The sequence below is a fragment of the Anabrus simplex genome, chromosome 5, assembly GCF_040414725.1.
Source record: "Anabrus simplex isolate iqAnaSimp1 chromosome 5, ASM4041472v1, whole genome shotgun sequence".
Lineage (NCBI taxonomy): Eukaryota > Metazoa > Arthropoda > Insecta > Orthoptera > Tettigoniidae > Anabrus > Anabrus simplex.
This window is the reverse complement of record NC_090269.1, coordinates 282,296,301-282,321,576: the sequence shown is the minus strand read 5'-3', so window position 1 is coordinate 282,321,576 and position 25,276 is coordinate 282,296,301. Positions and strand designations below refer to the sequence as shown.

General features: G+C 39.7%; 1 protein-coding gene across 1 annotated transcript in view; it reads right to left on the bottom strand.

Annotated features, from left to right (window-relative positions):
* Positions 1-25,276, bottom strand: part of Fhos (Formin homology 2 domain containing) — a 1,020,872-nt gene that overhangs the window by 76,789 nt on the left and 918,807 nt on the right. The window contains exons 7-11 of the mRNA XM_068227617.1: positions 23,323-23,428; positions 15,410-15,616; positions 12,285-12,465; positions 9,684-9,809; positions 4,949-5,190 (exon numbers count right to left, since the gene is read on the bottom strand). Of these exons, the coding sequence (XP_068083718.1) occupies positions 4,949-5,190; positions 9,684-9,809; positions 12,285-12,465; positions 15,410-15,616; positions 23,323-23,428 (862 nt within the window). The remainder of the gene's footprint in view (positions 1-4,948; positions 5,191-9,683; positions 9,810-12,284; positions 12,466-15,409; positions 15,617-23,322; positions 23,429-25,276) is intronic.

Sequence of the window (25,276 nt, the reverse complement as noted above, 5' to 3'; positions counted from 1 at the left end):
ACATTACAAGAAGTTGGCATTTATTTTAAAACATTATTCAGATGAGACATGTTTCGCCTCTCACTTTGAGGCATCTTCAGTCATTATCAAAAACCTTATTATTTTACCAGGCATCTGGTTAAAGATATTCAAAAATGTGTTTGATGATTATAAGAGAGGTAAGATTTACGTTAGTTATAAACATGTACATGAAGTAACTAGAAATTCAATATATTGATAAAAACATATGTAGTTCTTTGTTGAATAGGACTTTTGGAATAGGATTTTTGAATATCTTTAACCAGATGCCTGGTAAAATAATAAGGTTTTTGATAATGACTGAAGATGCCTCAAAGTGAGAGGCGAAACATGTCTCATCTGAATAATGTTTTAAAATAAATGCCAACTTCTTGTAATGTATTGAATAGGTGGAAATAAACAAAAGATATTATCCTATATACAGTTTACGAAACTTTCAATACGGACGAAAAATGATTTTCATCACTTGTAATCCATGACGTTCCCGCTCAGAGTCAAGTTTTTATATAAAAGGCCAGCCTGGAGACTCAACGACACACAGCGACCTACAGCAGAGACTGGTGGAGGTCTGCTGCATGACGCAGTACCAGCGAGTATGATTTGACTTACTGTAGTGCGTGGAGTGCCAAGTTCTGAACGTCTGCAACTTCAAACTTGGTATCAGCGAGGCACGGCCTAGGTGAGGACTTTGACTGTGATAGCAGTCCACTTCTAAAGGACTTATTTCAAAGTTTATTCAGACACTTTAACATATTACGTTGCTTGCTTGAAAACCCAAGTGTTATACTTTGTTCAATGAGACATATTATTTTTGTTCAATATCTACAATGTAGCATAATGATGAAAATGTATGTATCTAAGATGCAATATAGCACAATCAAGATGAGGGCAGCCCAAGGTCTCCCAAACATGAACTTTTTATAAAGGATCTGTGTAAAAGGTGCTAGTGCAGTAAAAATGAAGGAGTGAGGCAATAAACAATCAGGAATTAGAAGGGATCTGAAACAGATTGGTTATGATGGAATTGTGATATTTGAAGGCCTGCAGGTATCTAATTTTAGGATGAGGAGATATAATATAGGTCTGCATCTGGACACAGAGTTACCTACTATATGAAAGTGCTGTTTTTTTTGTTTTTGTTTTCTTATCATTTCAAACCATGAAAAAGGAAAACAGAATCTTGTTATAAATCTATTAAGAAAGCTACAGAAGCTTTCCTGAATGCATACTTGTTCTTTTGAGAGCAGCAATTTTGTATTGTAAAAAAATTAAACAGGATTTTTCAAGAAAACTATTGTCACTCCTGAGTAAGGAAAAACTTTCTAGCTTGAAAAAAAACTATTTAAAAAAAAAGTTTCTATGAGGAAATGCTAATACTTTCAAGAATATTGTAATTTATTATTTGCTGATAATTTGTTTGCAACTTGTAACCATATTTTCAGCAACCTTACAAAACGAATTAAATCATAGCTGTATTTATAGAATATTCAGGCTAATTGTGGCTTGTTGTGATGATAAATATCTACAGTTCCCATGCCATACCCAGATATTGGAAGTTGAACAAATTTTTTTTTTTTTTTTTTTTGCGAACAGGAGACAACACGGAAAATCTAAGATATGCATTTGGAAACGTACGGTATGTATTTGCGTATGATGCCACTAGATGGTGCATGCAAACAACAGTGTGAGTCTAAGCATGCCCCAAAGTTCAATGTGTGAGTGAGAGCGTCAAAATGTAAGTCAACAAATAGGAGCAACGACCGTATATTACAATAGCAGTTCCCCACTGCAGAAATGCACGCCAATGCCATGCAGAGCTGCAGGAAGCATTAGGTGTGCATGCCATGCCCTACAGCACAGTGGCGAGGTGGGTGGAGATGTTCAAACGAGGTAGAGTATCAACTGCTGATTTATCTTGCCCAGGCCATCCAGTTTCCATGGACAAAGATGTACGGATAATGGTCACTGATCAGTGTTTACCAGTGGAGACCTGTCCTTTGTACATAGTCTTGTGTATTTGCTGTCTATACCATAATAAAACAATGTTTACCACTTGCCTATGAGAATCACCTGAAGTCAGAATTTGTCTTCAGGCACTATACATAAGCACATGCCCTACATTTCCAAATGCATATCTTAGATTTTCCGTGTTGTCTCCTGTTCACGAGAAGAAAAAAAAAAAGTTGCCATGACTTATGACTCGACCCTTGTATAAGCTATAACAAACATACCGGTAATTTCATATCAGAAGTAGTACACATACAAAATCACATCTTCCTATGTTAATGTCCATTACAACATACCAGTACATATACAAGATCAATTAGAATGAACTGTACTGATTTTGCTGTTTTTTAATCACCATTTCTATCAGATTTTGTTGATAAGTACCAATTCTAATTTTGACGTGTCAAGAAAGTCTTTGGACACAAGAATTTCCATAATCAGTGTAAAACTATTTATTCCAGTCATATTCAACAGTTGCTGTAAGATATTTAATTTCATTTGAAACTCATCAGTTTTAGCTATAAAGCATCCTAACATGTAGATATAAAATTTATTGTACCCATTTCTTCCTCTACCCTCTCGGCCTCTAGTTCCCTTAGTGCAATTCTTATCCAAGGCATCTGAGTGCCTTGCTTCATTTTATTCTGATGTTAAATGTAACTGAACACAATCAGAGGATAGATATCAACCTATTCCCTAAATATGACTTTCACTTCTTTCAATGGAGACCGACTTCAATAAAAAAAAAGGAAACACCCTCCAACTGAATTTGTACACTGATGTCTTCCAAAATTCGAACTGCCAATATATCACCTCAGCAGAATAATAATTGAGTGTTTCTGCTTTTTGAAGGGTTATAATATTATTATTTTAATTTAACAATATTGGGCAATTCGTCTTCTAGTGGTCATGTTTATTCTACACCATCAAAAACCGGTTGCAGATGCCCGCGTGCAGTGAAGGAGCGCTCTCCACTTCTGCGCAACCAGCTCGACATCATCTTTCAATCTGTTGTCATTCCAACACTCCTAGTATTAATTTATCCAGTTAATACATCTCATTTTGCCAACCCCTTGGTCTCTAGCCTTCAACTTCATTTTCCAACCATACTCTGGCTGTTCTTCCCCTGAAATGATCAAACCACCTTAGCCGTACTTCAACACAAATTTCACTGAGTGAGTGTTTTACCGATATTTGATATTGTATCTGCCAGCCCTATGGTGCAGGGATAGCATGCCTGCCTCTTACCCACAGGCCCTAAGTTCAGTTACCAGCCAGGTCAGGGATTTTTATATAGATCCGAGAGCTGGCTCGAGGACCACTCAGCCTATGTAACTACAATTGAAGAGCTGGTGACATGGCAGCCCCAGTCTAGAAAGCCAAGAATAACGACCAAGAGAATTCATCGTGTTGACCATGCAGCACTTCATAATCTGCAGGCTTACAGACTTAGCAGCAGTAATCACTTGGTAGGCCAAAGTCCATCAGGGCTGTTGTGCCAAGATGTTTGTTTTGTTAGTTTTTGTTATTGTTCCTCATCACTTCTTGTCCCTTCTAATTTTTTCCACCTTAGTCCTTAAGAACTTCCATTCTAAAACTTTAAATTTGCTGATATCTTTGCTGGCAGAAGTGCAGGTTCCTAGGCTGTATGCGAAATTGACACAAATAAGTTCTTTGGCTTATTCCAAAGGAACTTTCATACTAGGATGTTTGTTCTTATGGCAACATATTCATAGGAACATTATTCTCACTGTTATTTGCATTGTTGTGTTGAAACATAAGATGCTATTTTAGTATTGATTGAAAGTTAAATTATGTATTGAAGACTGTTATAATAAAGGGAAGATATAATTGGAGATTCAGAAATGAAAAATGGTCAATGTCACTGATTTCTATTATATTTCCACTGTTTCTAAAATTTTGTTAGTTTTTCCCAAAACTGTTCAAACTTACTTACATTATACTGGTATTGGTAATAATGAAATTAATCTTTGAAAGCATATTGGTGAGAACTGCTGCCTAAATACCGACACTGATCATCTTTAGAATAGCCGGCTGGAGGCCATGATTGTTAACACATGAAACCTTTGTGGTCCGACACCACGGTCAGCTAGTTCAAGTCCGATTGATGGAAACAATTTTCGCTATTAGAATGTTGGCCAGCAGGATAGAAGAGGTGATGGTATACAATTTCTAATCACAAGATTTCATGCCAAAAACCTGGGTATAATTCCAAACCTCTCTGCAGTATTCATATGGAGTAAGGGCATATGATACTGTTGATGGTGATTCATCCATCAGCTGGTGACATTAACCCTTGAGCAGATCTGTTAATGTTATTCGACAGGAGTAGGCTATGTGCCAACATTGGGTTTCACCCTCACCTTACCTCCTCATTACCACCACCACCACCACCACCACCACACACCCAGATGGGCAGGTTGTCCATGGGTGTCAACTAGAAAGACCTGCGTCAGACCTCTCCACAGACCACACAACATTACATCATCTTTAGAACTGCAGGTACAAAGTCTCTGCATACTGTTCATAATGAAAAACGACCACATATAGACAGACAGGTGAAATAAGTAGGCTATAACATAGCCAAAATTGATTTTAAGAGCATACTAACAAAGCAAATTAACCAAAAGAGTTGGTCAATAGCCCAATGCATCAGTAAATGATCCACTAATCATTAGAAAAATCATTAGTTCTAGTTCTTTAGCACACAGTTTCTTTACAAATAATGTCTTCCGTTCCCTTCCTGGTGTAACTTCCAATATCCAAGTACAGCATTATAAAATTAGCAATTCACGGATAGATTCAAAGCCTTTATACATATTAATAACACACAAAATTGCACTCAGAAAGGACACTCACAAACAGATATATACAAAAATAAACCATAACTTAGGCTTCATACCTTTTCCTTCCCTGTGATTGCCATTAAGGTGCACCTCACCAGGCACGGGGGAAGATCGTGAGCTAGATGATTCTGTTTCTTCATCATCAGCTACTGTTGAAGTGTGAAGCGAAGAATTGTTCAGTCTTGTTGAATTGTTTAGAGATGAAGACAGAGGAGAAGTACCAGTAGAATGGCGACGGGACTTACGGCGTTCGGTAGATACAGATTCATTAAGAGATTTTCTGTTTCTCAAAGTTTTCCTGTTAAGAAACAATGTCAGTTTAAAAAAAAAAACATGGAATAATTTGAATTATGAATATTTTACTAAATATCCCTGAGTAACTTGCACTATGGTTTGGTACCTCATCAAGTTCAGGAAAAGCTTCAGGCATAACTGTTAAAAGTAAATTTATGGGTGAGCGAAATATTTTTATGCTTTTTAATGACCAGTGATATTAGGAAAAGTACAAATAAAGAGTAATTGGACTGAATTACAGTTAGCTGGGAAATACTGTACTTTCACGAGAAAGAAGAAAAAAAAAAAGGAATCAGTCAAATTACAATTACTTCACAAAATGCCAGTCTTAAGGAAATCACTGATCTCTTCTTTTTGCATGGGGCTGGAATGATACTGTAAAATATATTACTGTACTTCATTTTCTGTTTCTTTTATAATAGAGGCATTAAGTGGTGATCATTAAGTGAGATTAAAACTTGATAGCTTGGAACTTTCAAAATTAATTTTTAGTCATAATTTTTATTACAGTTTGTGACTTTCAGCATTTAGCTCTTATTCCTCCCCCCCCCCCCTCCACTAAAAACCACAATAATGGCCAAATGGTTAGTCCTATCACAAAATGAATCCTAGCATGTAACTTAAATTTAGTTTTGTACAAACAAACAAAAAAAAGTTATATGCATTTTCTTTGCAACTCGAATGGGCCTCCATGAAAACATTGCTTTTCATGTTAACACACGTTCTGAATAACTGCTGGCCGAGCTCCTTTCAGCTGGGTTCATGTCCCAGGTGGTATGACCACTAATACAGTGTACAAAGAAGCCTTTGGAAACTAATTCACAAAGTATTTACCTCATTTCATACAATTCACTGTCCGACTCCATGGTTAAATGGGTAGCGTGCTGACCTTTGGCCCAAGGGGTCCCTGGTTTGCTTTGTGGCCTGGTTGAGGATTTTAACCTTTATTGGTTGATTCCAATGACTTGGGGGCCATGTGTGTGTGTGTGTGTGCCATATTCAGCATTAGAATTCGCCATAAGTAGGGCCCCATCCTCGCAGACACGCAGGTTGCCTATACAGTGTCAACTCAAAAAGACCTGCACCAGGCCTCTTCAGAGGCCATGCGCCGTTATATACCATTCACTTTACAAAAATTACAGTTTACACGTTAACGCTGTGTACAAACAGAAGTCTGCAACATCGCTAATTATTGGCCAGTCAACTGGTATGTTCTACTAGTTTATACTTTTTCATAATGTTTACATTATATATCATCTGCATATAATAATAGAGTTCTGAAAGTTTTATTGATCGTTAATTCATTATTGCTCTTTTGGTATCTCCAGGTTTGAAACTGCTTGCACAATACTCTAGATATTCAACGATTCTATGGGTACCAATATTTGTTTCCGATATTATCTGAGTATTTATGTTTTTATGACTCGCGTATCAATACCAAAATATCGTATCGAATATGGTATCGTAACATCCCTATGTATCCTTGGCTTTATGGTTTATTACCCTTGGTGTGACACATTGTGAGTCTGGGGCTCCAACATTGTCAAACTATCAATGCAATGTATATCGATGATTAGAATGCAACAAAATCACAATATTACTTCAAGAAATAAATTACGAGTAAAAGTTACATTTGGTAAAATATAATTATTACCAGTAATAAATACTAAAAGCTGCTTTTTTTTTGTTTGCTTTTGCAAGTTGCTTTACATCGCACCGACACAGATAGGTCTTATGGCGATGATGGGACAGGGAAGGGCTAGGAGTGGGAATGAAGCAGCCGTGGCCTTAATTGAGGTACAGCGACAGCATTTGCCTGGTGTGAAAATGGGAAACCACGGAAAACCATCTTCAGAGCTGCCAACAGTGGAGTTTGAACCCACTATCTCCCGAATACTGGATACTAGCCGCACGTAAGCGACTGCAGCTATCGAGCTCGGTAAAAAGTGTTTGTTACAAGTAATTCCATTATTTTTACTCAATTACTTCCCAACTCTGGTAATGGCACAGATTAAAGTCTTGAGATCATTTTACAAACAGGCAGACTAATGAGGATACTTCATTCGAGGGAGGGAAGAAAAGAGAAGGTTACAGAAGGAACTACTTTTTCAGGAAATATACCACTAAAATAATGAAAAGTTACTCTATGTACACTGACTGACAGAGCAAATGCAACACCAAGAAGGAGTGGTCAGAACTTTATGCCAATTGCAGGGTAGATTGACGTCACCGAGGTATGCTCATGATGTGAAATGCGCCGCTGTGCTGCGCACGTAGCGAACGATAAATGGGACACGGCGTTGGCGAATGGCCCACTTCGTACCGTGATTTCTCAGCCGACAGTCATTGTAGAACGTGTTGTCGTGTGCCACAGGACACGTGTATAGCTAAGAATGCCAGGCCGCCGTCAACGGAGGCATTTCCAGCAGACAGACGACTTTACGAGGGGTATGGTGATCGGGCTGAGAAGGGCAGGTTGGTCGCTTCGTCAAACCGCAGCCGATACCCATAGGGATGTGTCCGCGGTGCAGCGCCTGTGGCGAAGATGGTTGGCGCAGGGACATGTGGCACGTGCGAGGGGTCCAGGCGCAGCCCGAGTGACGTCAGCACGCGAGGATCGGCGCATCTGCCGCCAAGCGGTGGCAGCCCCGCACGCCATGACAACCGCCATTCTTCAGCATGTGCAAGACACCCTGGCTGTTCCAATATCGACCAGAACAATTTCCCGTCGATTGGTTGACGGAGGCCTGCACTCCCGGCGTCCGCTCAGAAGACTACCATTGACTCCACAGCATAGACGTGCACGCCTGGCATGGTGCCGGGTGCCGGGCTAGAGCGACTTGGATGAGGGAATGGCGGAACGTCGTGTTCTCCGATGAGTCACGCTTCTGTTCTGTCAGTGATAGTCACCGCAGACGAGTGTGGCGTCGGCGTGGAGAAAGGTCAAATCCGGCAGTAACTGTGGAGCGCCCTACCGCTAGACAACGCGGCATCATGGTTTGGGGCGCTATTGCGTATGATTCCACGTCACCTCTAGTGCGTATTCAAGGCACGTTAAATGCCCACCGCTACGTGCAGCATGTGCTGCGGCCGGTGGCACTCCCGTACCTTCAGGGGCTGCCCAATGCTCTCTTTCAGCAGGATAATGCCCGCCCACACACTGCTCGCATCTCCCAACAGGCTCTACGAGGTGTACAGATGCTTCCGTGGCCAGCGTACTCTCCGGATCTCTCACCAATTGAACACGTGTGGGATCTCATTGGACGCCGTTTGCAAACTCTGCCCGAGCCTCGTACGGACGACCAACTGTGGCAAATGGTTGACAGAGAATGGAGAACCATCCCTCAGGACACCATCCGCACTCTTATTGACTCTGTACCTCGATGTGTTTCTGCGTGCATCGCCGCTCGCGGTGGTCCTACATCCTACTGAGTCGATGCTGTGCGCATTGTGTAACCTGCATATCGGTTTGAAATAAACATCAATTATTCTTCCGTGCCGACTCTGTTTTTTCCCCAACTTTCATCCCTTTCGAACCACTCCTTCTTGGTGTTGCATTTGCTCTGTCAGTCAGTGTATATTCATAAAGATCAACACATTCAGAAGTCTCAGAACATCTCACTGATTGGTAGGCAAGGAGAAAGGAAATATTATCATCATTTAGCCAAGAAAAGACATCTCCATACAAGCCTTGAAGGGCCCTTTGGAGGAGTCAGCAGTAGGAATAGAGTGGTTAATTTTATGCCTGGCCACCTTTGCCAGGAACTATCCTGGTGGGTACTCATTTTTGGTGTAGGTTGAACAAACCTTAAGGCCATGTCCTCCTCCAGAAGTTGAAATAATGTTCCTTATGTTTTGACATCCTGATAGGGAATCGAACCCACCATCCTTTTTGGAGAACTGAGCATGCCTTTACAACCTCAGCTAGACAATCCCTGATAATGTCCTTTAGGGGATAAAAGCCCTACAATTATCTACTATCGAAGTTCTTTTCCAAATTTTGTGCAATTGTAAAGGGAATAAATGCTTTAAAGTTTCCTTTTTAAATATCTAATTAAAAAGGAAAATAATAATTAAGATTTGAAAATAACACTTTAGAAGGTGATATGTATGGGTAAAAGTTATATGAAATTTGGCCATAAAAATTTGACCTCTCCAATAAACATAAATCATTCAACTACACAATCAAAACAGTTAAATACTGGCTGTTTCCATTAGTACAAAATGAAGCATTCTCTCATTTGTTCTTACTACAGAGAGCCTTTGATAACAATAAATACACCCCTTTAGATACGCAAAAGGTATATATGCCAGCAGTATATACTGACTGAACATCATATTAAAGTGAAATCAAAAGAAAGCCCAAACATAGTACAGTGTTAAAATTTGATTTTCTGATATATCAATTTAAATTATCAGTAATAGATATCATATATGTACATACTCTAGCTCATAGTTATTTAAGTTGTCAAGAGGTGTGGCAAACAAACTTCTTACCTGATAGTCTCGTCCAGTTGCTTTAATGGGGTACCCTTTTCTTCTCCATCTTCGTGATGAAGCACAGCTTCATAAATCTGGAGTTGACGTAACAAGTCGAGATCTGTACCCTGCTTTGACATATACCTGAAAGTAGAATTTTAAATAATTTTTGTAGAGTTATGAACATGGAGTTTGGAACAATACAAACATATGGATATAAATGTAAGTACATGACAAGCAATAAAAATTTGTAAGGGGTCTCCGAAAAACGTAAAAGCAGTTAGTGGGACGTAAGGCCAACAACATTATTATTATTTATTAAAAATTAGTAATGAGAGAAAATAGAAGAAGATTGTTAGATAGATGGTAAAATAATGTGCAATGACAGAAGCACAGAGAAAATAAAATGTAAAATTATCTGAAAAAGAGAAACTTTACTCAAAACAGGAAAATTGATTACATACTGTAATGTACATAGATTTATTAACTGAGTAGCCAATGAGTTTGTCAGAAATTTATTATACAGCATGGAAATGAAAGAAAGAAAACTTTTATTAAATTTTCTCCAATTTACAGTATGCCAGTTTTTTCTAGGGTTGCTGGAGCCACCCAGCCTCATTTTGATTTTAACTGGGGGGTCAAGGTTGGATGTCCTTCCTGACACCATATGATTTTTCAGTTGAAAATTCCTACCCAGGAATTGACCAGGATTCAAAGCTTGACTGTCCAGGTGAAAAGCCAGCAGCTAAGTCAGTGTACTAATCATGCTCCCAAAAGAAGGGAAGAAAGAGGAAAGAAAGAAAAATAGAAGTCCTTTGTATATGGTGCGTAAAAATAATGCTGAAGTGAAGTGAAGTGAGAAGATCAGATCACTATTGAAGATGACAAAACAAGTTTATATTCTTACCATTTCCCTTTACGAAACAAGCAGTTATGAGATATCTTGATACATTCAGAATTCGCTTACTTAGAACGAAAATGGGGACATGACAATGTATAATCTAATAAACTGATTAGAGAAAATCTAGCTATCAATAGTCACACACAAAAATGTTCATGATACATTATTATCCCTTTTAAACTTTAGTCTATAAGCTTTTATTAAATGAATTAGATTACAGAGAAATCTGAACCAAATAATTCTACAATCTGATGGCCAAGAAACAAAAACACTACAAGAGACACTAAAACAATAAATAACAAAATTAATGCACAGAAAAAAAAACTAGAGATAGAATGTGACAGTAATTTAGAGCATATTTACTATTAGTTCAAGTTCTAGCTATTGGAAATTAATTTAACTATTGTTAATTATATTGTATAGTCAATTGTTAATGTATTAACATACTCATCAACATAAAGGAACTCTGTATCTTTTTATTGCAATAATTACTAAGCAACTGCTTAAAACACTTAAACAATTAATCAGTATTCTATTAATTGAAACAAAACTTATCATATATACCACAGTTAAAACACTGCAAAGAATAACATTGTAAGTAACTTTTCACAAAGCTCAAAACAAAGATTTTTCTAATCTTACTTTTTTGCCATTTGTTTTACGTCACACTGACTCGGAAAGGTTTTATGATGACGACGGTATAGAACTGGGAAGGAAGCAACCATGGCCTTAATTGAAGTCCAGTCCCCATTTGCCTGGTGTGAAAATGGGAAACCATGGAAAACTGTCTTTAGAGCTGCTAACAATGGGGTTCGTTGCTTTTTGCTCTGAACTGATGGACTTAATAGTGTTTTGAAACAGACTACTGTGTCATTATTTATTTTATAAGCATACAGATGACTGTAAATTAAACATTACTAATTAACATGAAATGTTTTTTTCAAAATAAACATTCAAAATTCCGATTAAATTTAAAACAAAATCCATTAACATTACAACTTAAGTTTTTCTTCTACAATTGAAGTCCACGTGCTTCATCAAGGCAGTTGCATGTGTCAAGTCAGCATCAGAATTATCATCATTGTTTGTATCCATCTGATCAACGATACCTGAACAGAACTGCAATGAGCAATTGGCTCCTCCAGTTTCACCAAATCTCTGCTTTAGTAGGTTGTTTAGGTCATTCTTTTTGGCAGGTTGTTTTCTACACAAGGTTCTACCCCTTTTGTGTAGTGATGTGAACATTTTACCTGGGTCATCAAATTTAAACGTCGTCTGATACATTATCGACTTGCTCTGTTTCATGTCTCACAGAATCACACCAAACTCATTCTCAAACTGACTGCACTTTGCTCTGGCTAAGGAAGTGGATACAACAAATTTTGAACCAAATACACACCGTGAGGCCTATGTTTAGCATAGAAAAACATTGTTTTGAATCAAATGCATATTGCAGTATGATGTGAAGCATCATTAAGGACACAAAACTGCATCAAAGTAAATTTTGTCCATGGATGGATGGATGGATGGATTTTGCTGCATTTTGAAACAATTCTCCTCATCTGCATGAAGATAAGGAAACCAGTCATGTAATACATTTTTTAATAGCAAAAACGTTATTTGACAATAGGTAACTTATGTTATTGTAGGTAGCCATTAATTACCATCACCACCACCACCACCACCACCACCACCACCACCATTCAATTTTCTCTTACCTTTGAATGGCTCCTTCAATGCCTTGCTCTTCCAGTGCATCCACTTGATCATAATATGTGTCCTGGTCAGGAATACCATTCAGTGTCTTATTTACTAAGGTAGTGGCATAGATAAGTAGTTCTGTGTCTGCTGCATCATAATCTTTCAGAAGTTTCATGATGTTGCTCCATGGAAGTAGCCCTGAATCAAAGAACACAGTTTCTTTCCTAAGAGAAAGTCTTTTAGGTACCCGGTGTGAGATCATGTAAATCAATCAATATCTTTGTGAAAAATATTAAGGATCAGATTAGATATAAAATGTCTTTATTTGCTATACAAGGACAATGGTGAACAAGCCAATGACCAATTTCTTTTAAAAAAATTGTTAAGAAAAGGGTAAAGCATGTTTGTAGTTTAATAAACCATAAACAAAATACTATGTGGAATCTTATCTATTCAGGCATTTATCTCTTCCTTCCAAAATTATATTTATCGTTCCAATTCAAAAATCTTATGTCTCTACATTGAACAAGATTTGAACCACAACCACCCTGATAAGGAGATAAGAACATATACAGAGTGTAAAATTACAAAATTACTGGGATTTCTGAGCATTGCAAAAGATGTGCTTAAAAATCTACAGAACATAAGAACCACTCCATCAAAAACCTGATCAGTTTTTAAGGAAAATACACAACTTCAACATACACTACAGGCAGAAATACAGATGTTTTATAACAGCATAATGAGATAACTATAAACTCACATTTGGTATGTAACTTGAGCACTTCACACTTTTTGTGTGAATATTCAGAATAAGGATTGTCCATTCAACTAACTTCAATAAAGGCTAAGGTTGTGCTTCAACTGATATCCCTTCAACTGCTATTAGTTTCAAGAGATGTCAACCCATAAAGTGGGTTCATTTTGTGTATGTCTATATACCTTCTGAGGAGAGTATCCCTCTCTTATTTAAGCACTGTTGAACTGGAATTCAATTCGATTGATAAAGACGTGGAATGCAAACATGTAACCAACTACACAGCGTAGCTGGCTTCAGCAGAAGTAATGAAAGAGAAGGTGATGGCTATATACTGAGCAGATCATGGTTACACTCCATAGTTAACTCGTCAACATCTTTCTCTGCGACTCTGGATGCCCTGGAATGAACTATATTTCTAACAGGGTCTCTATCTTGAGTCTGGTTACTATGGAGTGACAGTTGCCATAATGCTTTGTTACTCCTCTGAAGACGATCCTGGTCGCAGGATCGATACGTGTCAGCTGATATTTAATATTACATGACCTAATATCCCCAAATAATTTTCATAAGAATAACATGCATTACAAGGGAAGCATCACATTAAACTTTGCCGACATAACCAATATGCTGCCAGTTTCCACCATAGGATACCAAGATAAACCCCTCAATTTGGTGTATAACCATTAGGAAAAGTTATACTAGTCAGTACAGATGGAATTGTGGTACAGGTTTCACTGTGAGCAGCCAGCACTGGAGTGACAAGAAGCTCAAAACCTACATGGCCAGAGGGTAAAGCAGTCCCCCTGTCATGCAGGTTTCAAGCTTCAATTTTGTGGCTTTGCAGTGGAAACAAGCGGATAATTTTTGGCATGTAGTCTTCTTCAGTTATATCACTGAAGTTTCAAGGTAAATTTTGGCATGAAGGATGTGTGTGACACTTCCCTTGAAATAATGTTCAGATTTTTAAGAGCCCAATAATTACCTCTAAAACAAATATACTTCATTTCTACATTAATTGTTTACATTAATTGCACTATAAATACCCCAAATGTCTGAATATTATTTTACTGAAATGAGTTAAAGACTCTTATCAACAATAGTGTGACAGTGAAGGCCGTGAGTGCACCGAGTTGGCAAGGCTACAACGCCAGTGGAGCAACAACGTGTGCAGGGCTAGCAGCGAGAAGAAAAAAAAAGAAAAAGAAAAAACCTGCTGACGAACTGTTGAGACTTGATAAGGATACTCCTTAGAAGCCAGAGAAGACGCCCAGAATAATGTGGTAGAGGTAACTACAAAAATCTTCTGCTCAGAACGCAGCTGCAGGAGTGTGGAGTCAGACTTGAGCTAATCGTAAGTGAACACTAGCAATTATGAGACTGACGTGAGTCCACGCAAGTCATTCAGTGAGGAGAGAGTCCATCAGATGGCTACACGGAATTCAAAATGGCTTGTTGGTTGTGAGGGTAGGGGGCTGTGTGCTTGATTACAAACATGAGTAAAAACTGTGTCAAATGGAAATCTCAAACATGAGTGAACTTGTAAATAACCACAAACAGTAGCTAAATAAAAGTGGTGCATAGTGAAACTTTGCATGTAGATTAAGAGGAAAGGATATTCTATAAGGAGAAAAGAAAAAAAATGCTCTTAGAATGTCCAAGATATTCCTTCTTTCCTTTTCTTTTTTTCCTTAATATTATTACCTTTTGTTTCAGTCTTTACAATTTTTGCACTAGTAATAATTTAGAAGAAGTTACTTGTTTCAAAGGAAAGAGCCTGCAGCATGTTGTTTATAAAAATAAACTTCACTAACATGCAAAATTGTGTGAAAATACCCTTAAGTATTTTCTAAATTATGGTGAAAAATAAGTGTAAAATATGAAAGTTATGGAAATCGAGCAACAAACATGTAAGTTAATAACAGAGTGGAACATATCAAATGACACACATGGACATTTACAAATGTATATTTTGTAGTAATGGAATTTTTTAAACCAAATTAATGAGAAAAGCATATTCTATGAAGAAAATGAAAAATTATATTTTTTTTATCCACTTAAGGGTCTTGGATTACCAAGATAACGGCTGTCCAGCCATTTTGCCAGAAGATAATGGAAATGAAATTTTAAAATATATTTTGGCATTCATACAAGAGTTTTGGTGAAGAAGATTACTATGCATATCATAAGAAAAGGCACAGGCACAGAAATATTGGCAGATGCAATAACATACAGTATGTACAACCAAACAGAGACTTGTGGCCTGTGAACATAGTTTATCAGCTAAACAAAATGTCAACCGTTACGTCTAGAGATCTTAAAGTTAATGAGAGTGTTAGAAAGCAAAATTACTGCAAAAATTCATAATTAATTTAATTATCTTACCATGTGATGTGTCCACAGCATGCACTGCTTTAATAAGCAATAGGCAATTTGCTTCTGTATATTCTACAAAAACAAGCAGCAACTTCAGCGCAGTCTTCACTACCAGTCGATATTTGCTGGCAATCAAGGTATAGAGCCATTGTACAGTCTGATTGTGTTCCATAACACCATTCATACCATCTACATAAAGCATCACTTGTCCCAAGGCTGCAAAGAAACAAAAAGCAGTTTATGTATAAGATTTTCTTGATCTTATAGTGCAAATTATTTACAAATGGTTTCATGTCACCTAATCAGTTTTATTTTCTCTGGATATTCTTCGCAAATGAATGTGTAGAATGAAAGACTCTTAAATCCTCCTATAGCTCACTACTTCAGAAATATAGTGATATACCACTAGAGGGCATCCACCACCTTATGTGATTATGCCTCATAGATGTCAAGCAATTATTTGCATGAAGAGATTCTAACACATTTCTGAAGACTGAAATTATTGCATTAAACAAGTACGGTACTGATTATTAACTCATACTGTACTTTATTCTGAATAGGTGAAGTATAATACCTATACAGTTTGGTCTCCAGGTCAATGGGTTAATGATGAGCAAGGTTGCACAAATCTTTGCCTACAGTGGAGGAGAAGAATGCAGTGTAGTTAGCAAAGTGCCTCGAACTATTACATCCAGACATAAGGAATCACTGGAAGGAATCATTTGGATACCCAGCCAAGTTGTCTCATGGGAAGTATCGGTAAGAAACAATTCTTAATCAATACATGAAATAAGTCAAGCCACTCTTACATGGAGACTCAAAATAATCTTAGTAATTCTGGTTTATACAGGCTTTACTGAATTCTGTAATGCAAATTTCTCAAGATTTTGGTCACAGAGTTCTGGCTCCAGAAGCTCTCACTGGTCCAAGCACAACTGGAAAAATAACAGATCACTTATTTATATTGTTTTGCCAATTACACATCACACTTATTTATATAGCTGCTTCAGTGGATCAGTGGAAGGGCCGATGACCTTCGATGTTAGGCCCCTTTAAACAACAAGCAAGATCAGTGGAAGAATGTCCGATTGGTGGCTTACCAAATGCAACTGACAAAATTAAATTAACTTGGTTATGGCATCCGTTTCAGTAGAATTCTCCTTTTGTTGCTAGATAACAGCACAATCGGAATGTCGAAATTCGTAGGTAGTCACCGAGATGACACCACTTCAGAGGGCCTGAAGTACGATAGCTGAGTCATAACATTATTATTATTATTATTATTATTATTATTATTATTATTATTATTCCACATTCATGTACACAGGTGAAGCATACCTCGCCACTGCTTGTTAAGTCTTCAGCCCGGAGGCTAGTTGAATCTTCAAAAAAGTGCCACAAAAGGTCACTACTTTGTTCTCTGGACCAGAAAGTCTTATTGCAGCACAAGTGACCTTATGAACAGAACCTTTCATAACATCCAGACACACTAGTCGTGTTCTGAATGTCGTTACTCGGCACCACCTCAGCAGCTTCCCTACCGTACTGTCACAGCTGAGACTTCAGTGGAAGCTACATTATGATCTGGCATGTGCCAAAAGACAGATGCAGAAATGCTACACCCATCAAGAAATAACAACAGGCTGACCACGTCACTATGAAACACTAACTGTGGGTCAAAAACTTGGTGAAATTCTGGGACGGTGGATGCCAATTCAGTGTTGTGCTGAATGCTAAGTAGGGCAGTCATCAAAATGGCGACAATGAATTCATGTAAAATGGTTCATCTCCTTTCAGATAGATTCCAAACGAAGCGAGATGCGAAGGGTTCAGGTATATAAGTGTTAATTTATCATCAAGAGAGTTTAGACATCGTGCAGGTGAGTGTTGATCGAGACATGTAGCTTCCCATGGATGGTAGTGACACTTCCTATACAAGAGTTTCACCCAGAAAAACCACCATGTACCACTGACGACGTCGACGATTATGGTTTTTGACGTTTTGACGTTGGATCCTGACGTTCAAGGGACAGATCGTGAACTACTTACACAGTGTTGCCATGACAGAATACCCGTTCTAACTGTTCAGTCGTTCGTTAACCATAGAAGACTTAAGTGGTTAAGTACGGTAAGTTTTAATCGGTGGTTTTGATAAACCTTCCCCAGTCTATCACTCTATACAGTACAAATCTGTTTAATTCATGAGCGTTTGAATAAAAAGTGCAATTAAAATATTTTAATTTCTTCTTAGAACCAAGTTATTCACATGTCAGTAAAATCGAGCTTTTAACATACAGTGCTGTTATAAATGTAAACTAATGACAAGTAAACCAAATAAATCTGTACACTCGTCATTTCAAATACATGTCATTAAGTATTGCTGGTTTCAATATAACCAAGTACCCTACGTAACAAAGGATGCCATTATGCGCGCGTGAAGAAGTAAATTAAATCAATTAGGCTTTTACTACCGGTACACTGCATGTAACTGACCGAAGAGATTGCCGTGATAAATTTAACCTCCGATTTCAACGGTAACTCTTAAGATCATACAGTACCTAGTAATTTATGATATCAACGGCACGTTCAATGACGTTAAAGCTATAAGCAAGGGGAAAAGACAATACGGTAGCAAATAAATGCAATAATCATAAGCGGCTTGCGTGGTGGAGAATCTTTAATCAGACATTGGTAATTCTAATCATCAACAAGACAAGACATGCGATTTCAATGATCAGGCAAATCTTAAATTGGACATGACGAATAATGTAGGTAAGCAATCCTCCCTCGCAACACGAACAATTTCCACGGCAACCTTTCGTACCACGATACTTTAGCTTATAAACATAAGAATCCTTCTTAAAGGATTCAAGGGCCCTATTACATCGAGATCGCAAAACATTAGTATTTTAAGTGTTTTTAAATTTCTTTGCTATTTTCACAATGTCAATACCGTAACAATGCAACCCGACTGCAATAATGCCATTGAGACAATGTGGACGGGGCCAAGAGCGAGCAAAACAATAGCCCTGGCGAATTGTTAAGGCTTGTGATAAGGAAACTCCCAGAAGAAGCTGGAAGCTGTTTAACAATAGACCAGGCGTCCAGAATGATCTGGAAGGGTGGGGGAATTAAACTCTTCTATAGGTCTTTGTAAAGAACACAACAGGCGCACGGCAGTCTCAGCGAGTCTTCAGTGCGTCAATTGCGATTGAAAGTAAGCAATATGAGACGATAGTAAACTGATGTGGAACGACACTGCGCTGTGAGAAGCCGTGTGAAGAACATGACCTTGGCGCGCCGGTGTGTAGGATTTTCGCCCGTTGTCTTGCTCTCAAGAGTTGGGACGTAACTGCGTAAAAGCAATCGACTTACTTGTTATTATTATTATTATTATTATTATTATTATTATTATTACCCCAATTTTTCACACCAGTGGGTGTGGAGGGATGTAATCACTGTACCGGGGGTACACCTTCTCCGTCCGGTTAAACTGCGCGCCTTCTATAAGGCCATCTATGTTGCTGAACTTGAACTAATGTAATGCAAGGTACTTGGGTTTGCAACTGTTAGACGTGTCTACCATCGGCCTACGTACCCCCTCTGGCGGGATTAAGGACAAGGAATTCTTAAGGGAAAGTTGATTTTTACAGTTGGCTAACCTTAGTTTTTGAAGATTGTTTTGTTTTTGTGTCAAAGTTGTCAACATTTCTGCCCCCTCCAACTCCTGTATCTATCAACCAATCAGAAATTTTGTGAATATTTTCTTTAGCCAATTAAAACTGGGCGTGTGTACAGGCATCCAGCCTATCTGTAAAGAGTTCTGGAAACTTCCCCTCGAAATACTATAAAAGCTGGGCACTTCAGGGTTGTATCGTCTTTATCATCTTTACCGCTCCTGTTTATTGTGTACTAAGGGGGCAGGGGCCGCAGGTCAGCGTTCGGAAGGCCCAGCAACTCAAGGTAATGGCAGAATTTTCTTAACATGTGATAGCTCCGGCAGACAGCTTGAAAGGAAGGTTTTAAACTTCTTTTATTCGTATAAAGTTCTAATTTCATGGTTTTAAATGTAGATTTTCGGCAAGTCTCCGGACTCTGTTCAAATCCCTGCTGGGAAACATGTTGTTATATAAGGGAACAATAATTGCCCTCTGTTGATTCCCATTCAACTTGGTGTGGTGTAACTAAAACATCCGAATCAGAACAACATCATCCGCAAAAAGCCTTACCTCCAATTCCACTCCTTTACTCATGTCATTTATATATATATATGGAAACATAAAGGTCCGATAATACTGCCTTGAGGAATTCCCCTCTTAATTATTACAGGGTCAGATAAAGCTTCACCTACTCTAATTCTCTGAGATCTATTTTCTAGAAATATAGCAACCCATTCATTCACTCTTTTGTCTAGTCCAATTGCACTCATTTTTGCCAGTAGTCTCCCATGATCCACCCTATCAAATGTTTTAGACAGGTCAATCGCGATACAGTCCATTTGACCTCCTGAATCCATGATATCTGCTATATCTTGCTGAAATCCTACAAGTTGAGCTTCAGTGGAATAACCTTTCCTAAAACCGAACTGCCTTCTATCGAACCAGTTATTTTATATACAGTATACAGTTCTCACCGGCACAGCTGGCCAGGCGACCAGCTGACACTCCACGCCACCGGTCGAGACCCTATATAAAGCGAGTGGGCACGGAGAGAACCCACCCAGGCTATATAAGACTTATAAAATCTTATCTGGAGGGCCGAGAGTTCAAAGTAGACGTACATAACACACTGTCAAGTACGCGACGGCGCGACCCCAGTTGGAAAGCTGTAGCTTACGAAGTACACACAGACCAACAAGGCCGCCAACCAGGATCGTCGACCCCTACCAGGATGAAGTGGACGCAGACACAGGCCTACCAGGAAGGGCCTGTCACTCGGGCACGAACCAGGAAAGCGCCCGTGATGGTGGAGAGCAGCACAGCAGTGGAGAAGGACGCCCCCTGTCGTTCTGAGGCTGCTGCCCAGGCCCAGCCTGCCTGCATGTCTGTCTGTCGAGCTGCAGACCTCGATGTGCGCACCACAGGACAGGGAACGCAGTCGAGTGTTAGCACCGACCGACGCCACCGCCGCCAGCCAGGAGAAGGAAGAAGACGGCGACGCAGCGGATCCACCCGCTACCCTGGGGTCACCAGGCCGGGAGGAGGGCCACCGGGAAGAGGCCTCTTCCCCTGCAGAGAAGGGATCCCCGGGAAGAAGACGCCGCCCCAGGACCAGGAGGAAGAAGACGACGCTGGCCCACCAGGAGAGGGCTGCCCAGCCGCAACCCACAACTGCTCCCAGGACAGCAACCGAGCGAGGAGCCAATCAGGAGAGGACCTCAGCGGGTAGCGGCAGTCTGGTGAGACTGAACCCTCTTGAGAAATACTGACCAGCAGCACTTATATTATGAAGAGCGAGAATTCCTTGACAATATTCGCACAAGACTCAACCTTAGATGACAAAACTTCACCGGCCAATGTTCTAAGCTGAAATGTTTCACATAGCGGTTTCTTCAGGCGCGACGGCGATTTAAAAGTTGTTGCTGAACGAGCACTCAACAAGCTGTATTTACGTAAAAGTACCTGAAATGGCAATGGTCGCTTGCCTACACACATCTTTCTGTTTTGGAACAGGACCGGAGCAGCTAATCACCAAGCGACCGACGGAGTTCACGTGTAGTTTCGGAATTTTGGCTGCACCTGGCTTGCTCGATGGATGTAGTAAGCGTTCACTGTTCCGTGGTAACAACCATGAAACAGATCCAAGTGCAGCGAAATTCGTTCCTAGCGGGTCTGGCTGTACCACAGAATACAGGTGTAAGGATCAAGCCAAAGCAGCATGCAACTTACTTGAAAAAGCTTTGAGCGACTTTTCTTGTGAGGATGATGGTGCTTGTTTAAAGGGGCCTGACATCTAGGTCATCGGCTCCTAATGAGACGAAATGTAATGACAATTTAAAAGTCCAAAGTTCATTCAATGACCAGAATTGAAAACGTGATGAAGAAGGATTTGATGAGTATAAATTTAAAATAATCAGCGGATCTAATTCACAATCGATCCACTGACTAGCATCTAAAAATACGACGAATGATCAGTGGATCCGACCCGCAATGCCCCCCCCCCCCACCTTCTAAGAAACTATTTAAGACAATAGCAATACTGGCCAAGGGATTGCTTCCAAAGCACAATCCTGAATCAATGATGTTTGTTGTCTAGAGGGATCCAAAATCCATGTCAGTGGCCCTCATAATGGTACTTATCGCTAGCAAAGTAGAACCATGGCAAGCGGTACTAATTAAAAGTAACGTAGACTCATGCTGTTCCACACATTATGGTATTACTAACAAGTAATGTACATCGTACAGGTAACGCAAACCTATGGTGTTTCCCACATAATGGCGCCGCTCAGGCAACGCAAACCCATGGTGTTCCTCAACTAGGTGTACCAATCACAGGGACTCTTACTATCCCGTGGTGTTCCTCACATACTGGGTACTAATCACCGGCAACGCAGACCCTCGGTGTAGCTCATATGGTGGTACTAATCAAAAGCAAAGCCCAGACTCGTAGTGTTTCTCACATAATGGTACTAATCACAGACAACATCCGCCCGTGGTGTTAAACATATAGTGGTACTAAATCACAGGTAATGTAAACCCACAGTAAACCACTCTCTGCTGCTACCTATTGAGTACCTATCATTGTGGTACTACTCGCAAGTAAAGGCGACCCATGGTGTTCCCTATGGTACTAATCACAAGTAGTATCATGGTTCTAATTCATTCATCCCTTGGTCGCCCCTTTTAGTCGCCTCTTACGACAGGCAGGGGATACCGCGGGTGTATTCTTCGTCCCCCACCCACAGGGGGTCGAGTTTTCTTAACCGCTGTTATCAATAATTCGTATATCAGCACTCGGAGATCATAATTAGTAATACGGCTTATGCTGATGAGTTGATCTTAATGACACTGTGCTTAAATCTAGAGTTAGACAACGGGGGGGGGGGGGGGGGAAGATAAATGATTTATTACACACATACAGGAACTGGAATAAACGGTTGGTGCAGACGGGCTGTTCCAGAAAAGCCGGCACTGTGCCACATACATTGGCAATCACCTTAGTGAGATATTTTAGCAATCACGAATTTCGAATTTAAGCAAAGCAAGTTTGAACAGTGAAGGAAGCAAACAGGCCTTCATTAAGGTACAACCCTGGCATTCGCGTCATGTGAAAATGGAAAACTGTGGAAAGTTATCTTCAGCACTGTAGACGGTGAGGCTCGAATCCATCTTCTCCCGAATGCATGCTACCGCGTAGTCAATTTAAATGCAAGCTTGTACTTTCAAGTAGCTATTAATCTTTAATCATTTAAGTATGAAGGCTTTCACGGCCGGTGTCAATATAATAAAAATCTTCCGGGCTATTACGCTCTCCTGTATCCCGCGTATCTACACGACGCCACAGAAGATGACTACCGCAGCAGTAGTCGAAACGTCTGGGAGAAGCGAGAGGAGTGGACCATGGCATAATAGCCCGGAAGATTTTTATTATAATCTTTAATCATATGTATTGGAACCTACTGTTTTACGTAGAATCCAAAGTACGTGACGTGATCTTCCTTTTCCAAAATCTCTGGTGCATTGATCGGGATATGACGCACGGCCGCCTTGATGAGAAGTCACTCCCTTATCGCGGCCAACAAAAAGATTATCTCCGTTAAATGAAATGGCGTATGGCTTTTAGTGCCAGGAGTTACCCTTAGTTAAATTGAATTTTGGGATGTCCAACTAGGGTTCGAATGTGGTGGCAGACCATGGTAATTAATCTCGTTGAACAAGCATGTCGACAGTGCGGGGTGAGTGGCCCCGGAAGTGGTTTCTTACCTCTGAGGATGTAGTTCTGATAGTTCTGGTCCGCCTCCGAGCCAACCTTGATGAGGCACGCCAGCCCATCATTCTGGACGAACTCGTGAACGAGATCTTTATCTTCCTGCAACAACACAAACAAGCTATAAGCCTTGACAGATCAATCTGAACGTCATTATTACAAGAACAAACCAGAGTTAAGTTTTATAGAGTCTTGGGGAAGCAACAAAGAGGATGAGTGAATGATTCGCCAGCATTAAATTACATACGAGTACATATATTACATTACATACATACATAATTAAAGAGCGTTATACTTTTTGGTGTTCGGCCTGTAAGCCTCTGGGAATGTATTCATATTCATATTCCACAACACTTCACTTACAGCTTTTAATACTATGGTTTCTTCTACATCCACACCTCTTTTTTTTTTTTTTTTTTTGCTAGGGGCTTTACGTCGCACCGACACAGATAGGTCTTATGGCGACGATGGGATAGGAAAGGTCTAGGAGTTGCAAGGAAGCGGCCGTGGCCTTAATTAAGGTACAGCCCCAGCATTTGCCTGGTGTGAAAATGGGAAACCACGGAAAACCATCTTCAGGGCTGCCGATAGTGGGATTCGAACCTACTATCTCCCGGATGCAAGCTCACAGCCACGCGCACGAAGCAAATTAAAAAGAAACAAAGTTACTATAATCTACCACATTTAGGGTATATAACTTTCCGTAAGGATGAAGAACTGTAGTGAATAACATTCTTTCCATATTTTTGTGGCCATTCATGATGTTTGCGAAAGGGGTTGTCTGCCCATGTCTCTAAACATCTACCAAGCAAAGTTAGCTCTTCTAAAATGTTGATTATGGACTGAGAAAGCATTTGCCAAATTAGTACCCTCGCTGCGAGCCATATGAACCTCACCCTTACGGATTATAAGCAGCTGCCCAATAGGGAAGGGGATGATGGTGATAATTTAGTATAACACTCACTGCGGGTATGGGGTTTCTCTCCTCACACTTCTCCAGTGACTCATCACACGTTACAGAAGGGTGTCATGGGGGGGAGAAGAGGAAGGGGGTACTCAGTGAGAGCAATTATTCCACTCCAATGAAATCATTCACTAGTATTCTTCGTTACAAAACTAGAGGGGCTTCAAGGCTGTAGTGCATCACACAGCAATGCAGAGTTACACAATCCAAGAAATGAACCTTTCTTCGATTCGCACCTTGAACTTCCGTGCTTTGCTAAGTAAACTGTCAGATAGTCTCGTTTTTATTTGCGGTGATAGTTATATTGGTAGCATTCCAGTACGACGCTTTAATGGACGACTTTTACGTGCCTATGTGGCATCGTCCTGAGCATCACCTGTCTCCCAGTACGAGTTTGAGATATGCGTACAGTACGTTTCCTCTCCTTCTTCAGCTATTGTTATTGCAGTCAACGTGACGCAACTGAACCGAGTGACTGATAAAGAAAAAGGGTAGGAAGAGAATAGAGCTTGCCACTAAGTAATAAATAAACCCTGGCAACGCTGAATCATTTCAATCAAGTCCACGTGGTCTTCAATGGTTGTCATAGTGCACCTGTGATTGGGCCGAATTTATTGAATAAAACATGGCGTGGTAACCTTCCAAAAATACAAATTAATCGTGCCTTGTATATAACATCAATTTCTATGGAATAAAACAGTTACAGATAAGAAGAGAAAGACGTGCTGATATTAAAAAATATCATTCAGCGCAGTCAGTTCTACCAAGTTTCGTTATCCGCAGCATACGCAAGTTCGTCATGCTGTGCTTCTTTAAGTGTCATTACCAGGTGTATGTGTACGTTTCTGCCGGTTTTTGTGGCAAATAAAACACGCAATTTTCCAGGGAAATTCTTCTTTTGTTTATTCAAAATATTGGCCATCGGTAACTGCCCGTCTTTTGCGGCAAACAATTCGTCGGGCCATTTTCCAACTTCCTCGAAAATG